At 47.5% G+C, this 27,249-nt stretch overlaps 1 protein-coding gene across 1 annotated transcript in view; it reads right to left on the reverse strand.

Moving 5' to 3' along the window:
* Positions 1-1,445: 1,445 nt before the first annotated feature.
* The window catches only part of ankrd27 (ankyrin repeat domain 27 (VPS9 domain)), a 41,146-nt gene continuing 15,342 nt past the window's right edge, over positions 1,446-27,249 (reverse strand). The window contains exons 4-28 of the mRNA XM_083917279.1: positions 26,512-26,820; positions 25,108-25,167; positions 24,100-24,153; positions 23,499-23,564; positions 23,108-23,184; positions 22,676-22,797; positions 21,728-21,806; positions 20,852-20,984; positions 19,895-19,987; positions 18,802-18,923; positions 17,643-17,725; positions 17,436-17,551; positions 15,745-15,837; positions 14,126-14,323; positions 12,977-13,036; positions 12,701-12,817; positions 12,270-12,314; positions 12,049-12,165; positions 10,710-10,904; positions 9,569-9,688; positions 9,200-9,373; positions 7,708-7,801; positions 7,463-7,535; positions 7,319-7,382; positions 1,446-6,105 (exon numbers count right to left, since the gene is read on the reverse strand). Coding sequence (XP_083773405.1) covers positions 5,452-6,105; positions 7,319-7,382; positions 7,463-7,535; positions 7,708-7,801; positions 9,200-9,373; positions 9,569-9,688; positions 10,710-10,904; positions 12,049-12,165; positions 12,270-12,314; positions 12,701-12,817; positions 12,977-13,036; positions 14,126-14,323; positions 15,745-15,837; positions 17,436-17,551; positions 17,643-17,725; positions 18,802-18,923; positions 19,895-19,987; positions 20,852-20,984; positions 21,728-21,806; positions 22,676-22,797; positions 23,108-23,184; positions 23,499-23,564; positions 24,100-24,153; positions 25,108-25,167; positions 26,512-26,820 — 3,318 coding nt within the window. The 3' untranslated portion in view covers positions 1,446-5,451. The remainder of the gene's footprint in view (positions 6,106-7,318; positions 7,383-7,462; positions 7,536-7,707; positions 7,802-9,199; positions 9,374-9,568; positions 9,689-10,709; positions 10,905-12,048; positions 12,166-12,269; positions 12,315-12,700; positions 12,818-12,976; positions 13,037-14,125; positions 14,324-15,744; positions 15,838-17,435; positions 17,552-17,642; positions 17,726-18,801; positions 18,924-19,894; positions 19,988-20,851; positions 20,985-21,727; positions 21,807-22,675; positions 22,798-23,107; positions 23,185-23,498; positions 23,565-24,099; positions 24,154-25,107; positions 25,168-26,511; positions 26,821-27,249) is intronic.

A 27,249-nucleotide genomic window follows, 5' to 3' on the forward strand; every position in this document is an offset into this window, starting at 1 on the left:
ACTAAATTGTAAATGGCTTAAAGGTAAGATTGCCTCTAAGGTAGCCACTAGGTAGTCACTAATTTAGCCACTAGGTAGTCACTAATGTAGTCGCTAATGTAGCCACTAAGGTAGTCACTTAGGTAGTCACTTAGGTAGCCACTAATGTAGTCACTAGGGTAGCCACTAAGGTAGTCACTAACGTAGTCACTAAGGTAGTCACTAATGTAGTCACTAAGGTAGCCACTAAGGTAGCCACTGAGGTAGTCACTAAGGTAGCCACTAAGGTAGTCACTAAGGTAGCCACTAATGTAGACACTGAGGTAGCCACTAAGGTAGTCACTAAGGTAGCCACTAAGGTAATCACTTAGGTAGCCACTGAGGTAGTCACTAAGGTAGCCACTAAGGTAGTCACTAATGTAGTCACTAAGGTAGCCACTAATGTAGACACTAAGGTAGTCACTAAGGTAGCCACTAATGTAGCCACTAATGTAGTCACTAAGGTAGCCACTAAGGTAGTCACCAAGGTAGCCACTAATGTAGCCACTAATGTAGTTATTAATATAGTCACTAAGGTAGCCACTAAGGTAGCCACTAATGTAGTCACTAAGGTAGTCACTAAGATAGCCACTAATGTAGTCACTAATGTAGTCACTAAGGTAGTCACTAAGATAGCCACTAAGGTAGTCACTAAGATAGCCACTAATGTAGTCACTAAGGTAGTCACTAAGATAGCCACTAAGGTAGCCGCTAAGGTAGCCACTAATGTAGTTATTAATATAGTCACTAAGGTAGTCACTAAGGTAGCCACTAAGGTAGCCACTAAGGTAGCCACTTAGGTAGCCACTAAGGTAGTCACTAATGTAGTCACTAAGGTAGTCACTAATGTAGTCACTAAGGTAGTCACTAAGATAGCCACTAAGGTAGTCACTAAGATAGCCACTAGGGTAGCCATTAACATAGCCACTAAGGTAGCCACTAACATAGTCACTAAGGTAGCCACTAAGGTAGTCACTAAGATAGCCACTAAGGTAGCCACTAACATGGTCACTAAGGTAGCCACTAAGGTAGTCACTAAGATAGCCACTAAGGTAGCCACTAACATAGCCACTAAGGTAGCCACTAACATAGCCACTAAGGTAGCCACTACCATAGCCACTAAGGTAGCCACTAACGTAGCCACTAAGGTAGTCACTAAGGTAGCCACTAAGGTAGTCAATAAGGTAGTCAATAAGGTAGTCACTAAAGTAGCCACTAAAGTAGTAGACAAGCACAGTGCTTAATTTATGTTGCTTACTGTTCCCCGTTAGTCGATTATTTTGTTGTTTATATACATTGTTTGAATTGAATACATTTTGTTTCAATCACTTAATTTATTTTGTAAACAAAAAAAAAACACTAATAAAAATAAAGTTAGTCTCAATGACAAAGTTTATTGTTGGTTATTTGGGGGCAAATTAAATAAGGCACATTCACATCATTTATAAACATCCAAACCTGACAAATAAAAACAGTGGTACAAAAATAATTAAGAGCTGACTTCTGATTGGGTTTGACATCTTTTCACGTTAAAATAGACACTGAAACACAAACGATCGCTGAAGACTGAACGTGTGTGTGTGTGTGTGTGTGTGTGTGTGAGACACAGACAAAAACAGTCAGACAGTGGAAATAAAATGAACAGAGGGGAAAAAGAGGTTGTGGACATTAACAGTAACACTGATGGTGACACTTCTACAGTACTGCAGCCGTGACGTATTGTGCCAAATAAGATTTAATATCTTCTGATGTTAAAAGGACCAAACGGGTGGTTTTGCATGTTTTATCAGGACCTGAGCATCAACAACCTCAGGCTGCGAGGGCCTTACTGAAACTGTGTGAAGTGAAGGGGTGTGGCGTGCTCGAAAACCGATAAAACGTTCGCACATGTAGTGGAAGTGGCGGATATCTGGTGTGGAAAATTGTCCCGATAGCTTCCCCCCACAAAAGGAGAAAATTGGCACTCGCATGTATCGCGTAGGGACGTACAAAAATGTCTCTTGGAGCCGTACCCTAAACCCTGCAGGAAGTCAGCCATTTTGAATGTACTGTGCTGATTTCAGGCACTGTACTTGAACCTACATGTCACCCGGTCGACTTCAAATGTGGTCAGAAGGGGTGTCAAACTGATCGGGTAAAGGGCCGCTGTGGCTGCAGGTTTTCATTCCCACCAAGCAAGAACACACCTGGTGTTGCTGCAGCCACCGCCGCCCTTTACTGGATCAGTTTGACACATGTGCTCTAGAGACACGGTGTGGGCGTGGCCGGGCCTCAAATTGCTTGCTATGAAACAGGAAGTGGTTTGTAAAACGCCTGTACCTCGTCCAACCTGAAGGCATCTATGAGACAATATTGAGTTTTGGTCGTAGTGCCCCCTACTGGCAACGAGACGTCAGCCATTTGTGACAATAACCACGCGGGAAAGGACACGCAGTGTGTGACGGTCGTGGGAATTCACAGCCGTGTCGTGTGTGAGGGCGAGAGGGTGAGAACGTCGACGCCCGCAGCTTTAATTTCTCTGCGGTTTCACATCAATCATCTGTGCGGTGCTTAAAACATTACAACCCAGCTGTGTGATCCTTTAACCTTCTCAACGTCTGCAGAAAAAAGAAATATTCTGACATTCAGAAGAAGCTGAACTCCATAAATAAAATAAAATAACCCTGATGAAAGTATAAGTGAGGAGAACAATGTTAAACGAGCAAACCAACCAAAGTGTACATTTATTTTTCAATGTCTGGGATTCAAGTAAGACAACATGTTCTTCAAATGAAGTCAGAGCTACGGTGTGGTAGCTTTAAATAACGCAACAAAACATTCATACAAACTAAAACAACATCAGTTTGCATCCCTTTTTCTTTGCATGAAGGCGAGAGGAGGAAAGTGTTTCAGGTAAGAGGAGGAGGAGGAGCTCCAGCAGAGTTAAAGTCACAATGAAATGATGTTTCAGTTGATTTTGTATATTTGAGAAGATAAAACATGATGGAGGGAACGATCAGAGTACCGACGCAGAAGCTAAGAAATGCTTACGCTCGGTTTAGATTATTTTCACCGCTTCACCACTGCCGTCAACAGCTTATTTATTTATTCATAAAACACATTTAAAAACAACAACAGTGACCAAAGTGCTGAAACATCAAAGATCAAAAAACATATTTCTAAAAAAACACTTTAAAAAAGAACAAAAGATCAGAAAAAGGGCAACTTCCTGAGTCCAAAGCCACCAGAGTTTATTCAGAAAAGGGGGAGGGGGGGAGAGAGAGAGAGACAGAGAGAGGGAGAGAGAGAGAGGAGAGAGACAGAGGGGGGAGAGAGACAGAGAGAGAGAGAGAGAGAGACAGAGACACACACATAGGGGGAGAGAGAGACAGACAGAGGGAGAGAGAGAGAGGAGACAGACAGAGGGAGAGAGAGAGAGGAGACAGACAGAGGGGGGAGAGAGAGACAGACAGAGGGAGAGAGAGAGAGGAGACAGACAGAGGGGGGAGAGAGAGACAGACAGAGGGAGAGAGAGAGAGGAGACAGACAGAGGGGGGGGGAGAGAGAGAGAGAGAGAGAGAGAGAGACAGAGAGAGAGAGACAGAGAGAGAGAGAGAGTTTGTGTTAGTGCGTGACTTTGGTGGTTTTGAACCGACGAAGGCGCCCGTTTACCAGCAGCTCCTGTGTTCTGTGACGTATCAAAAAATCGCTGTTTTTGTGAATGGAGTCTGGTGGCTTTGAAGAGAGTGATACATCTGCGTGTGTGACGGCGAGGTAAAGCCGTGTAAATATTCCACATATAGCGTTTTTTATTTTCCAGGTGTGTAAAGTAAATCGAGCTGCTGCCCTCGTCAGTGGGAAACTTCTGTCTTTTACCACACGTCAAAACATCCAAACTACCCCTTTAATCTCTAATACGTTATTTAAAAAGAGGGTTTTAAATCAGCTTGAAGTTTTTTTTAAAGCAAGGAAGTTTGATTTGATGTGATTAAAGGAGCCGTAATGTGCAAAATCGGGTTTTTTGTACAGTAAAATTAAATATAAAGATGTTTTACGAGAAGAAAAAAAGATGAGATTTAAAAATAAAACACTACAGGAGAAGTCAAATGTGTCCCTCTGTCACCGGAGCCCGTTCCATTCGCTGATGAAGACAAAGAGACGCTGTGAAAAGATTAGAAATGAGCCTTAATGTGAGATTATTCTGTAAAACATCCCACACTGTCGCACAACTCCACACCTCCGTCACCTCCCAAGAGTTCATCGACACCAAACAGGAGGAAACGAAGGGATCTGTGAGCACAATAAATAAACGAGCGACACGGAAAACTACATTTTAACGTCTTTCATTGTGACTTTAAAGGGTCAGTGCACCCAAAAGACAAACGTGTTCTCACTCACCGGGCCGTGCAGATACAGAGCTTTAGTTTACTGAATAAACCTGATGTTTGAAATGAAGATAAAGTGTGTGACGTTTTTATCTTCTCTGCATTCTGCCTGCAGAGCAACACGATGGAGGAGAACGGTGTTTGGTTTTTGGAGCTTGCAGTGTTGAAAAATGAAAAATGAATGAGTTTTTGTGCACACATCACATAAACTATCAGCACAAACCTAAGTCCATTCACCTCCAGTGTAAATGAGTTGTTGACAAAATCTTACTCTCTGTGTTTAAAGTGTAATTGTGGTGCGAAACCATCCCATGGTCTTTTTCCGCACTTACACACATCAAATAAGCCGTCGAGACAGTTTTTTCATATAACAACTATTAACAGAGAAATCCAGGAGAGACGCTAACAGCCGGACGTGGCTAACAGTGATTAGCTCGGGGCAGTACGGTGAAGGCATTCAAAGGTCTCTTTTAACCACTAATGCTGCTGAAAATAACAGCAAACCAACCGGGTTGTTGAACCCGTTTGTACGAGTCAGACGTCACTCTGGTAGTGACTGTTAAAGCAGCCGTGACTCAAGGTCAAACACAAACTTCCTTACTCTCCCTCGCTCACCCAATACGTGCACATTTGTCATCATCAATCTTTTTGGAAAGTTAATTAACTGACGTTCAAATGTAGGTATTATTGAGCTCATTTCTTCCACACTTCCCGACTCACGTCCAGCACTGGTTGGTTTGGGAGGAATGCTCAAACCGAAACTATCTGCATGGTTCGACGCCAGTGGGGGATAAGTGAGAAAACATGTTGTTCTGTAAGTTGGGTGCACTGTGTCTGTTAAAACTGTTAAAGAAGTGGTTTTGCAGCTTGGTTAAGCAGCTGGTAAAAGTCACGCGGTAGACGACAGAGATGTGACTTTATTGTGCACTTTCTACCAGAGAGGGAGAGAGTTTGAGTCGGCTTCATCACATCTGATCTCAAAGTGTGTGCTTTCTTTTTTCATTTCAGTGTTTTTGGTGTTTGTGTGATGTCTTACTCGTCCCTCCGCACGAATCCTCACACCTCCGTTTCAGTCGCAGCCTCCCTCTGTGACCCGACTCTCCTCTCCGGTCGCCTCTGGGGTTAGGGTGACGTCGGTCTGCTCGCCCTCATCGGTCTGGGTTGTGGGGCAGAGGTCAGCGGGGCACGTGGGACCGGAGTCTCTGTCTTTGCATTCGGACGGAAAAGCCTCCTTTTCTGTACCGGTCTGGTCGTCCGATGACTCCAACTCTGTGTTTGGAGGGGGAGACTGTCTGCTGGTGTCAGGCTGCTCGGCGGGGTCGTGTGAAGTGGTTGAAGTGTGCGAAGTTCGGGGTTCAGATGGATTATCGGCGCGTGGCGGTGCATTAGAGGGCGAGGATGGTGAGGTCTCACTCCTGGTGCTGCAGTCATCAGTGGTTTCATTGGCGTCAGGCTGAGAATCGTCTCTGTGCGCCTGAACACCTGACGACGACGACGCAGTGTTGTCAGCGTCCTCCGTCTGATCGCCGTCTTCTTGTGTGCATTCAATTGTGTTTGGAGTGTGCGTGAGCTCCGGCGGCTCCAGTAGTTGCTCTCCTGAGTCCAGTGTGTGACAGCGACCCAGGGGCCGCTCTCTCAGCCGGGGCCCGCTGTCGAGGCTTGCAGACGGGCTGCTGACCTCCACCGTCTCCCCTCGCCTCAACCTCGTCCTGTCTGGATTCCCCTGGGAAGAAAAATCAACAACAGGCCGTAAAACTGGGAATACGTTGGACTAGTGGGCAGTACGTACATGTGGCAAAATATAAGGAAAGTATTAAAAAAACAAGGGAACGGGTCTGTAAAAACATGTTTGTACTGTACACATCCCGTCCTGAGGGTGGCGCCAGAAGAAAGGTCATCCAATAGTTGTTGAGATATTTCACGCAACACTTTTTTAGAGCGATGCACGTCCTAACAGTGAGATGGTAAAAGTCTGATAGTAAGAGACGGGAGCGGATACGTGACTTACAAAAAGATATTTCTATATGAATAAGCCTGTGAATGTTCTCATGTGTCCAGGTTGTCGTTCTCCTCAAAGCAATTTCAGTCCAAAGTAACTGGACTTGGTTCTTTGTCAGGAAGACGTTTCACCTCTGATCCAAGAGGCTTCATCAGTTCATGTACACATCTGACCAGGACCAGGACCAGGACCAGGCTGGTCCAACTCACTGGTGTGAGATCCAGGTATGTAACCTCTCACAAGGCCGATGATGTCACTGGAACCCTTTGTGCTCCAAGTGCCAACGACCGTCGTTATAGTGGCAGTCATTGGTGGAAGTAGGTCTGGACTTGGTTAGTGCTCTATTGAGTCTAAACGAACGTCGTTAGGAGGACGTGTGTGAACAGTTGTTCTTTGAGGTTAGATTGTTGAATCTCATGGGAAGGGATGAAAGGGCAGCATTGTAAATTGCTATATGTATAAAAACCAGTGTTGTGTCTGAACGCGTTCACTGAGCGATAGTTCATGAACCCGTTTATACTTTGGGCCAACGTGAACTGAACGTACTGTATCCTGCCTGATGAACGTTACTGTGAACGCGCTCATTCTGGCGTCTGTGAACGGCACGCTCTCTCAGTGTCACTTTGTTCACTAGGGTGTCAGATTTCTAAAGAGCCTTCCAGGCAAAAAACAGGCTAAAACACACCGTGAACAGGCCTTAAGATGAAGAGGAAAACACATCTAACCTTGCGACACCAGCCACCAGCGTCACAGCGTCGCATACGTCATCAACACAAAAACAGCATGAAGCAGACAAAGCAGCAAGGAGGCGTCGTCCGATCACCAGGATGGAAAAATCTTACGTTTGTGTACAAACTTTACCAGCTTTTAAAAAAGAAAACTCGCACTTATTTGTAAGAAACAACAAAAAAAACAATGAGAAGGTGCACGCGTGTACCTGGTTCAGGTTTGTTGAACACCTGGAGGAAGGACCAGAGGAGCCTTTCTTCATCTGCTGAACCCTGAATCAAAGCACATCCCAACACGGTCAACACCACGACTTCTGTTGCTGTAAAGCGTGAGAGCTGAAGGGGGAGGGTACCTGCTGATGGACAGCTTCTGTCTCCGGCCGTTGGCGTGATCCTGCAGCCTCAGGCGCTGGACGAACGAATGAGCTGCAGCGACAACAAGCGAGATTAGAAAGGACGGGATTTCGGACAGGATCGGAAATTCATGACATGGGTTTTGCTTAAAAAAAAGGAATTGAATGGAGCTGTGAAGGTTGACGTAAAACATATTTACTGTTGGAGGCTGAGTGCACGACATGAATGAGCTGACATTAATTACCCAGAGCTCCTTTGGGCACGGAGAGGAGCTTGATTGGTTCGGCATCAGGAGAGAGTCCGGACGCTTTCTGCAGAGCTCTCAGGATCTCTGTGTTCTGCAGAAGGAAACGTTAAAACGTTAGTGGAGCTGCTCATATCGTCACTCTGATTTCCATCACTCTTGATGCTTTTCTAGAAACTGTTCGACTCTCCCTGCGACCTCGGACTGGGGTCTCTGTGGCGGTGCTCCCTGCGACCTCGGACTGGGGTCTCTGTGGCGGTGCTCCCTGCGACCTCGGACTGGGGTCTCTCCCGGTGTGGTCGGCCCCCCCCCAAAGGTAGCTTCCTCTAGCCTCCTCTGTACCTCAGGTCTCGCTGCCTGGCCATGTCTCTGTAGTGACAGCTAGTGTTTGTGTAGGTGTGAGTGTGTGTGTCTGTGTGTCAGCGTGGCTGTGTGTGTGTGTGTGTGTGAGTGTGTGTGAGAATCACCGAACACTCCAGACATTGTAGTTGTCAATAAACTCTCTAAAAACATTCTAATGGTGGAAGTAGGTTGCTGCTTTGATGCATCCATGGACCTGTGTTTTAGGCGAGTACACCCACGGGGAGTTTTGAGGGGAACAGAATGAAAGTTTTGCTTTTCCATGAAAAAAAATATATTAAGTCTGAATTAATATTAAAAAAAATGTTTTGACGGGTTTGACAATGACTTCCTGTCCCGTTGTGTTTCCATGGTAGCAGCCGATAGCTTTGGGCGTTGCTGGTTGCCAGGGTTGTCTGTTGTTGGGTGCAGCTACTGTAGGCTGGCACTGGGTGAAATGGAGTTTGCCGATCCTGCAGCTGCTTGGGAGCCTCAGTGAAGGGGGAGTTCTTTGTCTTTTTAGATTTTGTTATTAGCTCCAGCAGGGGACCCCAAACTTCCCTTTCCCGGGCCACATTAACCAGCTCTAACTGGGGGATCCTGAGGCGTTCCCAGGCCAGTGTGGAGATCTAATCTCTCCACCTGGTCCTGGGTCTTCCCCGAGGCCTCCTCCCAGCTGGACGTGCCTGGAACACCTCCCTAGGGAGGCGCCCAGGGTTCATCCTTACCAGATGATCCTGAACCACCTCAACTGGCTCCTTTCAACGCAAAGGAGCAGCGGCTCTACTCCGAGTTCCTCACGGATGCTGAACTTCTCCCCCTCTCTCTAAGGGAGACTCCAGCCCCCCTCCTGAGGAAACACAGTTCACACGCTTGGACCTGGACCTCGTTCTTTGGGTCATGACCCAGCTTTTCTGCAGGTATATTAGTCTTTACGGGAATGCATGGGATAAATTGTTGTGAATATTCAGCCACGGTCTGACCGGCGTCAAATCTGTGTGTACGAAGATCTCCATGTTCTGCGCCTCCACCCTGACACACTTTAAAGCTGCAAACTCTTCAAAAAACTGTTCCATTATGACATCAGATTACAGATTAGACTTCATGCACAATTTAGGCATTGATGGTGTCCCTGTCGTGTGTATAGCCCCACCTTGCCGCCCAGTTCATAGGCGCAGTCCAGCGGCGTCCTCTGCCTCTTGTTCCTGAGGCCGGGCGAGGCTCCGCCCCTCAGCAGCAGCTCCACCAGCGCCTGGTGTCCACCGCGCACCGCCTCATGGAGAGCCGTGTTCCCCTGAAGGTTCACCACGTTCACCAACGCGTTACTCTGCACAGACACGGATCAGGTGTTCATTTAAAGTTATTTCACACGGTATTCTCACTCTCAGATACTTTTTACGTGCACTCAGCTCCATCTCAGAGGTAAATCTTGCACTTTTTACTCCACCACCTTTGTCCGACAGCTTTTTTTCAGATGAAGACATCAGCCAACACAAAGGGATGCAAGTCTGAAGGCGTTTACCTGTAACAAGGTGGTGGCTGTCTCCAGGTTTCCACAGAGACACGCCTGTATGAGAGGCGTGTTGCCATAGTGATCCTTCTTGTTCAGTTTGGCGTTGCACTCCAGCAGAAACCTCATCACCTGAAACACACAGATGATACAAACAGGGGTGCCCTCAATATTTTTACAGCGTATCGTGCAGAAGAGAAGCAGAGGACTTTTATTCTGAAGGACCACTAGAATGCGAGGTCACAGCCAAAGCTGCAAATTAGAGCGAGAATAATGAATAAAAGGCTGAATTCTAGTCGTCAACTAAAACAAGATTTAAGTCATAATATTATTTAAAAAAAGGCAATATTAAAAAATAAAATCATGACTGATTATGTTGCTTCGAGTCATATTATGATATAGTTTTTGTATTAAATAGTCACCTGTGTTTTCCTTTACGTAAAATCATTTTCACCATTAAATGGATGTATTAAAATCCACCTGAATACAGGAAATTAAGCGTTTGACTCTCAAAATGTTCTAGTCTGGCGACAGATTTTATCATCGTGACAGCTGTGCAAGATCCCGTCGAGTTTTTCTGATTGTCAACAAACCCAACCAACGTGTTCATCACGTCAGTCGTCCTGTCGGTGTCTCGGCTCAAGGCCACTGGTTCCCCCCAAAGACATAAATATCTAAAAACATAAATATATAGTTTCATCATTGATTTCCCGGGACCAACAGGACCAAACTGTGCATTTGTCGGGGCTTATTTCTCCACATTTGGTGGAAACAACAACAATGGAGGAAGAAGAGACAACACAAACACGCACACACACACACGTGCACGCACACAAACACACACACACACACACAAACGCACACGCACAGACACACTTCTTGTTAGTTGATAGATTTTCTGTTGGTTTGAGTCTTTTAAAGTGATTTGTCGACAAGAAGACTTCATCTTTTCCCTGCACTCGTCTCTTCTTGCCACTAGGTGGTGCCAGTGAACCAGACTTGATTTATCAGGCACTGTAAGAAGTTTATTTGTGTTTGTGTAAAAATGAACCTGTAAACATTAGATATGACTGTGACTCTGCCTGAGGCCGGGTGTATCTGGAGCGCCTGTGACGACAGCCTCCTTCCATGTTTGCACCGCTCCCCTTCCTACCTGGACGTGGCTGTTCTGGCTAGCCAGATGAAGCGGCGTGGCGCTGTGGTTGGTGCGGGCGTTGACGTTGGCTCCGTGGCGGATCAGCAGGGCCGCCAGCGGGGAGTGGCCGTGCAGGGCGGCGACGTGGAGTGGCGTGAAGCCGTCGACGTTACAGCTGTTTACCCCGAGAGCTCCGGCCTGCAGGACAGACAGCTGCAGGACGGACACACACACAAACACACACTCAGACTTAATATATTTTTTTATGGAAAAGCAATACTTTCATACTGTACCCCTCAAAACGCCCCATAGGTGTATTATTTTAAAGATAAATAAAAATGTGGCTTAGTTGGTAGAGCGGGTCCTTAGTTGTCTGAAGGGTCGGCGGTTTGATCCCTGCCATAGCCTACTTGTGACATGTTCGTTTTGTCCTTGGGCAAGTGTTACGGCTGTCGTTATTCCCACTCATGTGTTTAAGTGTTCGTGTGTATGCAAAGTAGGATGTGTGGCCTCCGGTCGGGGTTTGTTTCGGTCTGGCTCGTCCCACTCTTTGATTCCTGCGGATCCTGATTGGTGCGGCGGCCTGCAGTACTCCCCAATCAGGCAGCGGCTCCAGCCACTTCAGCATCACTGGCTCACTTATAAATGGCTTCCCTGAGTGGCGATCGGGGCGCTGTGTGTCTGTGACTCAGACGCCTCGTGCTTTGTTGTGTGCTTCACTGTTCGTTCATTGTGGTTTCGTTTCTTGTGTGAGTTCCTACTCCAGAGATCGGGCCGGGGCACTTTCACTCACGGGCATCTCGCTTTGACCACAGGTGCCTTATGTTTGGTAACACTAGGGAGAAGGGTGCTGCTCACATTGTGTTTTGGTTTAAAGGATTAGTCAAGTAGATGATCTTTTGTTTGCCTTTTGTTTCAGCTGTAGCTTTAAAGAGTCCTTTTTCAGTTATATTTGTTTATGCTTTAGCAGCGCCCGTAGGCCCTCTCCTTCTGTTTTACTTCTCTACCTTTAAACTTCATTGTTAATAAATACCTTTATATTACCAAGAACAGCTGGTTTTATGTTGCTTCCCTTTCCCCTGACGAGCTGGGTTATAACAGCAAGACACTTCACCCACCTCGCCTCGTGTGAATGTGTATGACTGCTGTATGTGTGAGGAGGTGGTCAGAGGGGCCGTAGGCGCTGATTAGCAGCCATGCTTCTGTCAGTCTGCCCCAGGGCAGCTGTGACTACTACGTAGTTCACCACCACCATGTGTGTCTGTGTGAATGAATGCAACCTGGACTCTGTGAAGCGCCTTGATAAAGGTTCCACACATTCTGTCAACAGTTTAGACTCTAGTCTCTGTCACGTTACCTTCTGAGTGGGGGAGCAGTTCGGGCACTGACACAAGGGGTGGCAGAGCGCTGCCTCGGGCTGAAGCTGTCCTTCATCCTCCTCTTCCTCATCCATCCACTCCAACAGGTAGCGCACCTGAACACACACACACACACACACACACACACACAATAAAACTGAATATCGAGTGTACTCTGAGTGAGAAAACACGACCACTTCTGTTTGGACTTTGTTCTCACCATCTCAGCGTCCCCGTCTGCCACGGCACGCAGCAGCTTCTCCACCTGTCAATCACACAGGCACACACAGCGTCACACACAGCGTCACACACAGCGTCACACACAGCGTCACACACAGCGTCACACACACACAGCGTCACACACAGAGTTACACACAGAGTTACACACAGCGTTACACACAGCGTCACACACACACAGCGTCACACACACACAGCGTCACACACAGCGTTACACACAGCGTCACACACAGCGTCACACACAGCGTCACACACACAGCGTCACACACACAGCGTCACACACACAGCGTCACACACAGCGTCACACACAGCGTCACACACAGCGTTACACACCGCACTGAACTACTGCACTAGTTTCTGAGATTTGGAGGATTTTTGCCATTTAGAAGCATTTCCTGTTGCAGCGGGTGTTACCTCTCTGTGTCGGACCCGCTCCCCCTCCGGTTTGACCTCGGAGCCCAGAGAGGAGGAGCTGGAGACGGAGGAGCGGCGGCTGCTGCAGTCTGAAGCCAGAGGGGAGCGACTGGGAGACTGAGGAGGAATAAACCAGTACAAGACTTTCACAGATGACGGATTTTAAATAAATGCACAAATAACACACTTCTGAATTTGCAAACTTGCTTCAGTTTACGTGCTGCTCTGCTGTATCTGACCCTTCAGGTTTACTCGAAGGAGACATGAGAGACTCACATTGACTCTGCTGCCGCTGCGCTGACGACCGTTCTGAGTCGACTGCAACAACATCAGGATCTACGAGGAGATCAAACACACACCTGCATCAGTAACTTAATAGTTTCAGGCAGGCTGCTGTTGCTAGAGGAAGGTGTTTCAGCATCTATTTGGATTATTTCAGCTGATCTGAGGTCAGGTTCTCTGCAGGGTGAATGCTGCCTTAGAGGATCAGTGAGTTCCCACGACCCCTCCGCCCAAACACCTTCAGTTCCTGGAATCAGCTGATCAGATTAGTGAAACTACAGAGCTCTGAATGTCCGTTCAGATCAACTGAACATGGCTTTGATTTCTTCTCTGTGCCCCTTGTGCCTGTAGCCCCTTTGTGCCTGTAGCCCTTGTGCCTGAAGCCCTTGTGCCTGTGCCCCTTGTGCCTATGCCCCTTGTGCCTGTAGCCCTTGTGCCTGTAGCCCTTGTGCCTGTAGCCCCTTGTGCCTGTAGCCCCTTGTGCCTGTAGCCCTTGTGCCTGTAGCCCTTGTGCCTGTTCCCCTTGTGCCTGTAGCCCTTGTGCCTGTAGCCCTTGTGTCTGTGCCCCTTGTGCCTGTGCCCCTTGTGCCTGTAGCCCTTGTGCCTGTGCCCCTTGTGCCTGTGCCCCTTGTGCCTGTAGCCCTTGTGCCTGTAGCCCTTGTGCCTGTGCCCCTTGTGTATGTGCCCCTTGTGCCTGTGCCCCTTGTGCCTGTAGCCCTTGTGCCTGTGCCCCTTGTGCCTGTAGCCCTTGTGCCTGTAGCCCTTGTGCCTGTGCCCCTTGTGCCTGTAGCCCTTGTGCCTGTAGCCCTTGTGCCTGTGCCCCTTGTGTCTGTGCCCCTTGTGCCTGTGCCCCTTGTGCCTGTAGCCCTTGTGCCTGTAGCCCTTGTGCCTGTAGCCCTTGTGCCTGTGCCCCTTGTGCCTGTAGCCCTTGTGCCTGTAGCCCTTGTGCCTGTAGCCCTTGTGCCTGTAGCCCTTGTGTCTGTGCCCCTTGTGTCTGTGCCCCTCGTGCCTGTGCCCCTCGTGCCTGTGCCCCTCGTGCCTGTGCCCCTTGTGCCTGTGCCCCTTGTGCCTGTGCCCCCCTTTAAATCGGCGAAGGCAGAGGCTTCTGCGACCTTGGGAACACAAATATGACCCCTCGCTGACCTTGGAGTTGAGCGCACACTGCAGCGGTGAGTCTTTGCTCTTGTTGAGGACGTCGGTGCTCGCTCCGTTCTCCAGCAGCACCTGGATGATTCCCTCGTAGCCCCAGCGCGCCGCCATGTGCAGCGCCGTGTCGCCTTTATCGTTCCGCAGGTCCAGGTGGCACATTTGGACGTCGTAGTACACCAACGCCTTCACACACTGGAAACACACAACGCGTGATCGACCGCCATCAGTCCAGAAACATCTTACATATTACATACGACACCTCCAGCATCCCGCGCTGCTGGCCACACCGACCTTGTGCAGCCTCGATGGTGTCCAGTGAATTCTATTCAGTATTTTAAATTGGATGAAAGTCGCGTTTGAAGCTCCTTCGACATTTTTTCCCCATTTCTAAGAATTCTGCCCCTTCTTGTATGTCTGAAACACACCTTTAGGTCCGTTTCCCATGTCATCTTAAGGGAGTCCAGAAACATCTTTGACCCCTGGACTCCCTGCACATCTGCAGCTGAGGACTATTTTATTCATCAGTTAACCCGCTTCATTCTGCATCCATTGATTTATTGCTTTTTTTACAGCATGGGTGTCAAAGTCAAGGCCTGCGGGCCGAATGAATGATCTCGGCCCCCGGGATGATATTTGATTAGTATTAGAACCGGCCCGCACGCCACAGCCACCAGCCTACGAACTCACTGCAGCGCTGCAGGTGGGCCGCCCCATCTTCATTATTCATCAGCATTCAGGGCAGATGTCAACTTTCAGGCCCCCCCCCCCCCCCCCCAGTAACGGCTAAAGGGAAGGTGGAGGATGAGAACAGGATGTTTCAAGCACATGTTCACAAAGCTGAGTGTCTTTATCTTGATATTAAGGAACATGTTTTATTTTTGAAGGACATTTTCTATTCTCTTTTTTCTGTTGAAAATGTTTTCCTTGAAATAACTAAAGTCATAAGAAAATCTTGCTTTATTCATTTAATGTACAGGACATGTTTGTTTTTGCCTGTTGGAAAATGTTGTCACTTGAAATCACTGACAGATACAAAAATATTGGATTGTTCATTTAATTATTAAATAAAATACGGTACACTGTGTCAGGTCGTGGTTCAATAGGTTCTATGCATCATTTTAATATGTTTTAATAAACATTGAAGCAGTCCGGCCCTCGGCTTGTAGCAAATATGTTTTTTGGCCCTCTGATGTATTTGACTTTGACATCCCTGTTTTAAAGTAATAATAATAATAATAATAATAATAAGAAGAAAACAGGATGTGGGGTGAAAAGGTCCTTATGGTAAATGGTAAATGGACTTGTACTTATAAAGCGCCTTTCTAGTCTTCTGACTACTCAAGGCGCTTTCACAGTGTTTGTCACATTCACACTGATGGCAGTGGACATCTACAGACCATCTAATCTAATCATTCAAACCACATTCACACACCCATGCGCAGCACGAGGAGTAATTCGGGGTTCAGTGTCTTGCCCAAGGACACTTCGACATGTGGACCAGGGGAAGATGGGGATCGAACCTCCAATCACTCGAACAGAGGACGACCCACTCTGCCACAGCCGCCCATAATAAAGCCGCCTTATAATAAAGGAAAAGTGAGTGTTTGACTTACATCCTCGTGTCCGTACATGCAGGCGAGGTGCAGCGGCGTGTTGCCGTTGTTGTCCTGAGCGTCCATGTTGGCCTTGTAGTGCAGCAGCAGCAGCTGCAGGACAGAGAGAACAGGGTTAAGTTTCATGTTTAATGATATTAGTGTTATAGGGTAATGTTGTAAATATCTTTATTTATCTTTCTTAAGCTTTGGAGTTCAACCTGCATGCATCATTACTCATACGTTGTTATTATAAAAATAACAATTACAGCACCTTTAAATAACCTTTTGTATTATGTGTCACACAGTCAAAGGTAAGACGTGTGTGAGTGTGTGTGAGTGCGTGTTTGCTTTTTGGATACTTTCTTTTTACTGAAGGGGGAGGGGGGGGGATTTGGTCCTTTGTTAATGTCAATGTGATGGTCCTTGTCCTGTCGTTTTCATGTATTCAGTCCATTTATCCCACTTCCGACAGCACAAATCCTCTTCAGTCCTTATTTTTTAAGTCAGATGTTCCATAATAAGTATTTTGTCCATTTTCATCTAATCTTCCTGTGATTGGGGGCCTGTCTTGTACCATTTTCTTGTACCGTATTCTCCGCACTATAAGTTGCACCTAAAAACCTTCAAATGTCTCAAAAGCCGACAGTGCGCCTTATAACCCGGTGCTCCTTATATATGGACCAATATTGAGCCACAACAGGTCTCCAACTACGGTGAGCAGCCGCCGACTCTATTTTCCCCGGTAGAAGAAGTAACGCGCGGTGCATGTTGAGATATACGACTGTGTGAAGCGTGCCGTTTCATTTCCATGTGTGTGTTTGTGTAAAGAGCCCAAAATGGCTCCTGTTAAGAGACACGCTTACGACGCAGAGTTTACACTCAAGGCCATTAGTCACGCAGCAGAACACGGGAACAGAGCAGCAGCCAGAGAGTTTAACATGAACCAATCAATGGTGCAGAAGTGGAGGAAGCAACAAGACGACCTCCCCTGACTGTTTTGTTGACGTTCCCTTTAGAGCAGCTCCATCTAATGGATGCAGAACGTAACCCCAGCCTCCACTGTAGCGTCTGTTCTATGCTCCTTATAATGAGGTGACCTTATAGTGCGGAAAATACGGTAATTGCCTTTTTACAGTCTACTCACATCATTGTTAATATGTACCTATAATCTTTCAACACAACATTTCCTGTAATAACCCCAATCTATACAAATGTACAAGACTCGGACACACCAAACCCCAAAATTCTGCCTTTAACTAAACGAACACCAGCCCAAAATGTCTCGATCTCAAGACAGAGCGACATCTCCACAGCTGCTCCTACATTTCTGGGGTAATGACGCAGGTTTATGCCTAATTTCGGGTGTTTAATTAAATTTTTCCAGCAATGTAATCTCCAAACACGTGATGATGTTGTTGACTGCTGTGTGACCATTCATCATGCGATCTGTTCACACCCAGCTCTTTCTGCCACTTCAGTTTTACACGCTGTTGTTTTCCCTCTCGCCTCCATTAAAAGCCCATAAATTGTAGAGATTATTCTGAATTTCCTTGCGTTGTAGGCTTCAGTTATGTGGTAATTGTTTCATTTTTGTCCAGATTTACACTTTGTTTTATTTCTTTATTTGAAAAAGTTCCTTATTTGCAAATATCTGAAAGTGTCGAGGTTACTTAAATCCTATTTTTGTTTAAGAGTGTGTGTGTTTTCACCGTCACTCCCTGGTAACCCCGCTGGCAGGCCAGGTGCAGCGGTGTGAGGGCGTGGTAGTCTGTGGCGTTGACCGGTGCTCCTTTACACACCAGCAGGTCGATCAGCTGGGCCTGACCTGACACACACACACACACACAAATCGTTGTTAAAATCAGTGTTAAAGAACCTCCTTTCTTATCCCTCTGTGTGCGTCACCAGCTGCTCACCACAGATCGCAGTGACGTGCAGCGGAGTGTAACCTCGGTCGTCTCTGGAGAACGGCGTGACGATGGACGGGTCGTTCAGGCGCCTGCAACAGGAAGTCGAGTTTACAGTGTTGGTTAAAAACTGAACATTGAAACTAAAAAAACAACTGACGTGGTGAGGTGATCTCAGTTACAGGAATGAGTGCAATAAAGACTTTAAGGGCGCCCTCCCACTGTGCCTCCGTCCCGTGCCCCGTGCTTTAGGGTCCTTGTCCCCCCCTCCAGGCCCGTTTGTACTCACACTACCTGGGCCTCGGAGAATGCTTCTTGCTGCCTATACGTCATCACGCCGTAACACGTCACACGCATTGATGACGTCATGGCGATGCGTGGCTTTGTTTCCAGATCTTTCCGTAGACCTCGGAGTTTTTGTGCGTCTTGTCGACTGTTTTTGAATCTTTTCATCGACCAAATCTGCAGTAAACACTCCACCTCCGCATCACACCAACGTGAACCTTTCACCGCCATTGTTTGAAATGTCCGCGCATGGTCCCTCCTTCTTTTTTCTACGTCCCAACAGGCGCACAGGAAATGACCTCAGAACCGCCGTAGGCCTCGTGCTCGTACACGTGCGCACGCTCGTGCTCGTACACGTGCAAACGTGCTTTACTAAAGCCCACCTCTCCCAAACGGGCCGTGGACAGCAAGCGTGCCGCTCCTAGACGTGGTACGGTTGCACTCACACTGGTCAAAGGAACCAGACTTTAGCCGTGAAACGTCCTGGGGCACGGTACGGAGGCACAGTGTGAGTGCGCCCTTAAAGACGAGTTAAGGAAGAACCCGTCAGTGAAAAACTATTGCGAACAGCACCGCAGAATAAAGTCCGTTAATGCAGTAAAGCCACACCCTGATCACAGTTCATGATGAGTCAGTGGATCATCAGCGTGATGTCAGGTATTTCAAGTGGGAAGTGAAAGAGCATTCAGAGAAAAAGGGGAAATAAGCTCAAGTACAAAAGAAAACTAGTTTCCAGTAAAACATGCGAGTCTCAAAGTAGCTCCATTAACTCCTCACTGATCCTGTCTGCCTTTTCCTTTGTTATTGTCATATTCCTGCATAATAAGAATAAACATAAACTGTGTGTGTGTGTGTGTGTGTGTGTGTGCGTGCGTGTGCTGACCCGGACAGCTGGAGGTCACAGAGGTCACAGGAGCAGAGGGGATGACACATCCTGACTTCCTCGTTGCTCTCTCCTTCACTCAGCAGACGTTGGACCTCCGCCTCGTTTCCGTTGGCGATGTGCTGCAACACACACACACACACACACACACACACACACACACACACACACACACACACACACACACACACACACACACACACACACACACACACACACACACACACACACACACACACACACACACACACACACACACACACACACACACACACACACACACACACACACACACACACACACACACACACACACACACACACACACACACACACACACACACACACACACACACACACACACACACACACACACACACACACACACGAGAAATTTATACAACATTCATTCCTCTACAAGGACCCTAATTAACTTGTAGTGCTACAGAATATCATTGACCAGGAAACATCAAGGATCCCCAAAACACCTCCTTCATTTGATTTCTACGAGAACAATGAACAATTAGCAGAAAGTGAATCTTTAACAATTGACACGACAGATGACGCTAAGGCTGCAGATATTCATTCATCCCAGCTGACATCGGGCGTGAGGCGGGGTCCACCCTGGACAGGACGCCAGTCTATCACAGGACACATAGAGACGAACAGAGACAGACAACCATTCACACCTACGGGTGATTTAGAGTCATCAATGAACCCAACACCTGCACGTCTTTGGACTGTGGGAGGAAACCGGAGAACCCGGAGAAAACCCATGCAGACACGGAGACAACATGCAAACTCCACACAGAAGGGCCCCAGCTGGGATTTGAAACAGGGACCTTCTCGCAGTGAGGCGACAGTGCTACCCACCACACCACCGTGTAGCCCCGGCTGCAAATACACGCCCTAAATCTCCAAATGACCGTCTTGTTTTTTATCTGTGTGTTTGATCTGTGTGACGTTTTTGGAGATAACAACAGTAAAGGAGCATTTTTTTGTGTCTGAACTGATTGTTTGATGGACCGGTGGAAGGTGCAGATGCATTCTGGGGGCGAGTCCCGCAGAGCGCCGGTCCCGTTTCCTGATCTCACCTCAAACAGACAGTGGGTGGGCGTGGCGGCGCTCTGAGACAGCAGACACATCCTCTCTTTGAACAGCGTCTTGTCATTCAGCTCACCGGAGGCCTGAGGAGGAACACGGACAGAGGAAACATGAACCGGCTTCATTCACACGCTGAGAAACGACTCTGGAATAAAAAGTACTTTGTGTCAAGCTAAAGAAAGAGGTTGGGTGGTGCATACGTTGCATCTGGATCTGCCCTTTGATATTTAAACTTTGTCTCATTGGAAAAGAACTACATTTTTGCTAAGAACATACAGATAAACACAGTTTCTTTCTGTTAAATCTTTCAGGAAGGAGGTTGTTGTCTTCGTCAAGTGTTCAGCGAAGGATTTCTGAACAAGCTTGAGGGTACAGGGGTATGTGTAAGGGCGCACTCACACTGTCCATCCATACCGCGTCCAAACAGGTTTTACGGCTAATAATACCACGTGTACGAGCACGAGCGTGCGCAGGTGGTCTATGGAAAGATTTGTAAACAAAGCCACGCATCGCCATGACGTCATCAATGCGTGTGACGTGTTACGGCGTGATGACGTATAGTCAACGGAGCGTTTGGACCCGGAAATCTTATTTTGAAAGGGTGTCACGTCAGGCTGAGCAGACGGATACTCATTCCTGGGCTACCATCAATCCTGTCTCATAACTTTAATTGTTTTCAGGACTTAGGAAATACTCCATACTCCAGAAATGTCCATGTAAGGTCCTATGAAGTATCTCATTATGGATGTGCTGCCCTTTTATTATTATTTCATACTTCAGTTATAAGAATCTCATCCTGTTTGCGATTGCTTTCATGTTTGTTTGTATGTTTTTTTCGTTGTCTGTTCTAAAAACTTCATAGATTATTGTTTGAAGAGAATCCCGTCCCTGGGAGAATGTGTGTGTGTGTGTGTGTGTGTGTGTGTGTGTGTGTGTGTGAGACTCACAGAGCGTGTGTCCTGCAGCTTGCCCAGCCTGATGTACTCCACCGCAGCCTCGAAGGTGCTCAGACAGTAGCTGAGCTCGTCTTTACTGGAGTGGCTGAAGCAGAAGTTCCTGATGTAGCTCAGGTTGGCCATCCTGAGGACAAACCACAACATATCAACTGTTGATCCCTGGAGGTTACACTGACACATATTCACCAAACTTTGTCTGCAGAGAATCACGTTTTTATCATGTTACACGACAGCAAACAGCTGTGTGAGGCTGTAACGCTCCATGGAAAGAAAACCAGTTAGACACAAGATACAAAGTTCATCCATTATCCCATGCATGTGGCTCAGAGTCCTGGTCCTGGTCCTGGATCCTAAATCTGTGCTGGGCCTCATTCAGTCCCATGCATGTGGCTCAGAGTCCAGTTCAGTAAACAGTCTCTGGGTCCGTCTCTGTCCTCTCACGCAGCAGCACTGTTGTTGTTATGTGAGGCCGCGGGTCAGAGGTCGGAGGTGGGGCCATGACGCCGCGGGGTCAGAGGTCGGAGGTGGGGTCATGACGCCGTCCTTTAACAAAGTATGAGCTTTCACAGTCCAGACCTCAACGCCATGGGGGGCGGTTTCAAATCTTCCCACTCTGGGACCCGTTTCAGGCTCTGATAACGCCAGCTGAGTGTGGATGGTCGACCAAAACCAGACTAAAGTTGTGCTGTTACAGGGAAAACACGTCTCTGTGTGGACAGGCCCTAAGTACAACCACTCTGAGCCCAGGTTATGCCCTAAATGCACTTTAGACCAAGAAAGATGACAGTGGAGTGAGACTAGCGGACGTTTACATATTTCAGAAATGAGCTCCTTCGTTTCCTCCTTTGTGAGACCCCCCCCGCTCACCAGTTAGGGATTTCCGTCTTCACCAGCAGAAAGAGGACGACAGAGAGCAGATCGTCCGCACACACAGCCTCTATACTGACTGCACACACACACACACACACACACACACACACACACACACACACACACACACACACACACACACACACACACACACACACACACACACACACACACACACACACACACACACACACACACACACACACACACACACACACACACACACACACACACACACACACACACACACACACACACACACACACACACACACACACACACACACACACACACACACACACACACAGCACACAACACACACACAGAACACACAACACACACAGTTAGTTGGGTGAAAAACACAGAAAAACAAACACATGAGGTCCGAACACTGCAGGACACTCTCCCTCTGTCCAGACCAAATGACTAAATTGGTCTCTTGACAAACATTAATCAGGAGCGGATCGTTCCACTCTGCTGGCCTGACAGCCGGGGGTTTGTTTGGTGCCAACGAGCTTAGATTTCCAAAGCAAACTGGACAAACACATTAGAGGCCGACAGAGCAGGTATTGTCCTGCTGTGCTGATCAGATTACAGCGAGTGAGAGGAGACCACGAAGAGTTCAGTCCGCCTGTCCAGAGAGAGGTGAGCGGCTGACTCAATGCGTTGGTCACACTTCCTCTGACGAGCCCTGAACTCACCGTGCAACAATAACAGGAGATACCAAATAGAGATGCAGAGAAGTGTCACTAAATGTATATTTCCCTGGTTGTTTCAGACAATCATGAGCAAAATGTCAGCGTTTATACTCAACATATAAATGTGCGGCATCTTCTGACTGATGTGTAAAACTTTGCGGTGGAAACTGGAGTCTGAAGATGAATTCAGTTCAGCTGAATACAAGCAACCACATTCATCGGGGAGACATCATGAGAGTGTGCGTACCGGTGCCTCTGGGGGTCTGGGTGGCGGTCAGGGCGACTCGGCGCAGACAGAGCAGTTTGAGGAGGGGGGAGGTGTGATGGTTGAGCTGACTCAGCTCTCTCTTCGCCCGAGACAAGTTGATACTGCAGGAACAAAAGTAGAAGACTTCTTACAGCGGGCGGAGAAGGTTGAGAGGAAGAGGCTGAAATATTACGCTGGTGGTGCATTCACAGTCAGTCTGATATCTGAGATTTGAGAGACAACTGCTTAGAAAAATACCAAATTTACCACAGTCTGTGAGTGCTCCTGAATGCACCACGCAGCTTAACAAAAACATAAAGCAAACTATGCGTTGTTTATTATCCGACTTTGACCGTTTCATCTCATCATGGCCAACATTCGTCCACTGAGAGGAAGTGTTGAGCTGATGAACTGACTGACTGTCAGACTGACCTGAAGTCAGCTTTGACGCCCAGCTCCTTCTGCTGCAGCTCCTGCAGACTCCTGTTGGTTTTGTTGAAGGCGGCGTCCTGTTGGCGAGCAGCAGAACGGACATGAGAGCGGCTCCGGGACACGTAACCGACATGAAAACACTCCAAGAACACTAACAAACACCCGTTTTTACTGCGTCTTTGATTCATAAAGGGAAGTTTTCAAAATTACGGAGAGACCAGAGTGTAAAAGAAATACGGATACACTTAAAACTCTTAACTCTCTAATCTTGCATCAGTTTGACGTGTTTGATGTGTCATCATTTCTATTTCTAACCCGTCTTATAGCTGCGTTGCATTCTGGTTCACTGTGTGTGCTGCACATTTGTCTCAGTGTGAGAGTTCAAACATACCTGGCTGGCTTCGAGCGTTCCCACAAAGTTAAAAATTAAATCATGGATACCATGATGGACATACATCTGGGACAAGAAGAGAGAAAACATTTGAGTTAACACAACAGAGAGAGAGCGAGAGAAACACTAAACATCTGTCCTTTTAGCAAAGGATGTTTGAAAAAAGACATTTAATCTGGTGACTTTGCAGGTTCATCTAAATTATTCATCTCATCTCATCTTCAGCCTCTGATCCTGGATCAGGTCTCGGGGGCAGCAGCTCGAGCAGGGGACCCCAAACTTCCCTTTCCCGGGCCACATTAATCAGCTCTAACTGGGGGATCCCGAGGCGTTCCCAGGCCAGTGTGGAGATCTAATCTCTCCACCTGGTCCTGGGTCTTCCCCGAGGCCTCCTCCCAGCTGGACGTGCCTGGAACACCTCCCTAGGGAGGCGCCCAGGGTTCATCCTTACCAGATGATCCTGAACCACCTCAACTGTGTGTCTGTGTAAATAAGTCATAGAGTGTGGTCTTTACCTACTCTGTAAAGTGTCCTGAGATCACTTTGGTCATGATTTGACGCTGTAAATAAAACTGAATTGAATTGAATGTAATGTTGTTACCTCCACAGCCTGTTTGAGAAGAGTCATCTGAAGCTCCTGTTTTGCCAGAAGTTTCTGCAGAAAAAGAAAAAACGGTTCATCAGAGCAGTAAATGCATCAGGGCGCCCTCCCACTGTGCCTCCGTCCCGTGCCCCGTGCTTTAGGGTCCTTGTCCCCCCCTCCAGGCCCGTTTGTACTCACACTACCTGGGCCTCGGAGAATGCTTCTTGCTGCCTATACGTCATCACGCCGTAACACGTCACACGCATTGATGACGTCATGGCGATGCGTGGCTTTGTTTCCAGATCTTTCCGTAGACCTCTGAGTTTTTGTGCGTCTCGTCGACTGTTTTTGAATCTTTTCATCGACCAAATCTGCAGTAAACACTCCACCTCCGCATCACACCGACGTGAACCTTTCGCCGCCATTGTTTGAAATGTCCGCGCATGGTCCCTCCTTCTTTTTTCTACGTCCCAACAGGCGCACAGGAAATGACCTCAGAACCGCCGTAGGCCTCGTGCTCGTACACGTACGCGCGCTCGTGCTCATACATGTGCAAACGTGCTTTACTAAAGCCCACCTCTCCCAGACTAGACGCGGTACGGTTGCACACGGGTCAAACAAACTAGACTTTAGCTGTGAAAACTGTTTGGACACGGTACGGATGCACAGTGGGAGTGCGCCCTTAGTCAGTGCTCAGGGTGTCACTATGATCAGGCAGAAGAGTGAGAGTGAGGGACGCACAGATATGATCAGCTCTTGTGTTAGGGAGCTGGCAGATTAAACTCTGACGTCCAGATTTATTAGCAGCAAAGTTCAAAGTCCTCAAATGGACAAATTTCACACAATTTCCCTGAATGACTTGTGGCAATAAACTGCAGCACATGACGGCTGTGACAAGTTCCATTCTGATGGAAAATGTTCAGACTGCAGACGAGAACTAATCCGTCAGTCACGGGTCGATGTAATAACACAGCGCGGTTATGGTGACGTGGGGTCGGTCGCTCCTGCAGGTCGGGTTCTACTCACCAGATGAGAGTCTCGCAGCAGACACTGAAGACACTTAGTGTAAAGGCCGTTCACCGAGTCCTGAGGAGAGAAGAGACGAGAGGATTCAAAGCTTTCATCATCGAAAGAGTTTTATTCTTCAAGTAATGAAAATGGAAAAATGTGATTTATACACAAACAAAATTATTAATATTCATACTGTCAGTTAGATTTTCTCCAGGGGTTCTTAGTCTGTGTGTATATAGTCTCTATTCTGTAGGTTTTTATGTTCACAGCCTCTTAAACAACATGGAGAACATAGGCAGTATTTTCTGCTTTATAGAGTTATAAAAAGACATGTCTGTAAAAACCTTTGACTCTGAGGGCGCCCTCCCACTGTGCCTCCGTCCCGTGCCCCGTGCTTTAGGGTCCTTGTCCCCCCCTCCAGGCCCGTTTGTACTCACACTACCTGGGCCTCGGAGAATGCTTCTTGCTGCCTATACGTCATCACGCCGTAACACGTCACACGCATTGATGACGTCATGGCGATGCGTGGCTTTGTTTCCAGATCTTTCCGTAGACCTCGGAGTTTTTGTGCGTCTTGTCGACTGTTTTTGAATCTTTTCATCGACCAAATCTGCAGTAAACACTCCACCTCCGCATCACACCAACGTGAACCTTTCACCGCCATTGTTTGAAATGTCCGCGCATGGTCCCTCCTTCTTTTTTCTACGTCCCAACAGGCGCACAGGAAATGACCTCAGAACCGCCGTAGGCCTCGTGCTCGTACACGTGCGCACGCTCGTGCTCGTACATGTGCAAACGTGCTTTACTAAAGCCCACCTCTCCCAAACGGGCCGTGGACGGCCAGCTGGTCACAGCTAGGTGCGGCGCGGTTGCACCCACACTGGTCAAAGGAACAAGCCTTTAGCTGAAAAACCTGTGTTGGCCCGGTACGGAAGGACAGTGTGAGTGCGCCCTAAAATGTATATATAACAAAACAAAACAAGAATTTTGAACCTGGATTTAGCAAATGTTCACATTTCTGTTCTGGAAATGGATGAAAATGAGCTAATTTGCATATTTAAACATATCTCAGAAAACTTTAGAAAACAAAAATGACTTGTTTGAATGTCAGTAAGGGAAGTTTCATGGCGATATGTATGAATTAAAAACCCCATAGTGTCTCCCCTTACATACCGTATTAACTCTTTTTTAATAAAACTATGAACTTTCTGTGTTTTACTTCAGACAAATACGTCCTGCCTGGGTAAGAGTTTAGTGTAAAATGTAAAAAACTGATGGAGAAGACGTGCTGCAGGAAGGAAAGTAGTGTAAATATAACAATAAGACAAATACGGAAGAAGATGAGGAGGCGAGGAAGACGAATACAGAAAAGGGAAATAGGAACAGAAGGTGTAGAAGAGGAGGAGGAGTTGGTCCTACTATGTGGTGTCGGAGTCCCTTCCTCTCCTGCTCTTTGAAGGCCTGACAGAAGCCGTGGATGAACTTGTCCAGTTTCTGGGCGTGGCGGCCGAGGAACTCCCTGACGTCCTCCAGGCTCTTCAGGCAGTAGGGGGGAGGCGGGCTGAGCTCGGCCGGGCTCGGCTCCACCTCCACGGGCCTGGAGATGCACAGGATGCTGTAGCTCTGCTCCCGGTCGTTGTAGAAGGTTTCCTCAAACAGGATGGGGACGGACGCCGGAGCAGGGAAGCCGGAGCCCAGCAGGACCTGCCTGTCCTGGATCCTGACCTCCTGAAACACACAAGACCACGATGACTATGGTAGAACAATGTATTATAAAAATAGAAAGGTCTAGAAGAAGGAGTCAGCAGAGAGGTCTCACAGACATCGAGGTCAACACACTCTCATCAAAGAATTCAAAGTGTCTCTGAACAGAACTTCCCCTCTTATACTGAGGTTCGTGTGCTGACAACGTTTACACGCCCCATCGGGTCTTTCCAATGCACACTCATACATTTACCATCAGTAGGGTCTACTTTGTGTCCAGACGTCATCACGCCCAAATACAGGTCTATTATTCTCTAAACCAGGGATCTGCAACCTTTACCATCAACAGAGCCATGTTTCCCCCTCTTTGTCTGGAGCTGCAAAACATATTTGATGTCACAGCTTATAAAGGTTTATATATAGTTACTGTTGACAACACTTTTCCTACGAAGT

Source organism: Echiichthys vipera, assembly GCF_963691815.1.
Source record: "Echiichthys vipera genome assembly, chromosome: 7".
Taxonomy (NCBI): Eukaryota; Metazoa; Chordata; class Actinopteri; order Perciformes; family Trachinidae; genus Echiichthys; species Echiichthys vipera.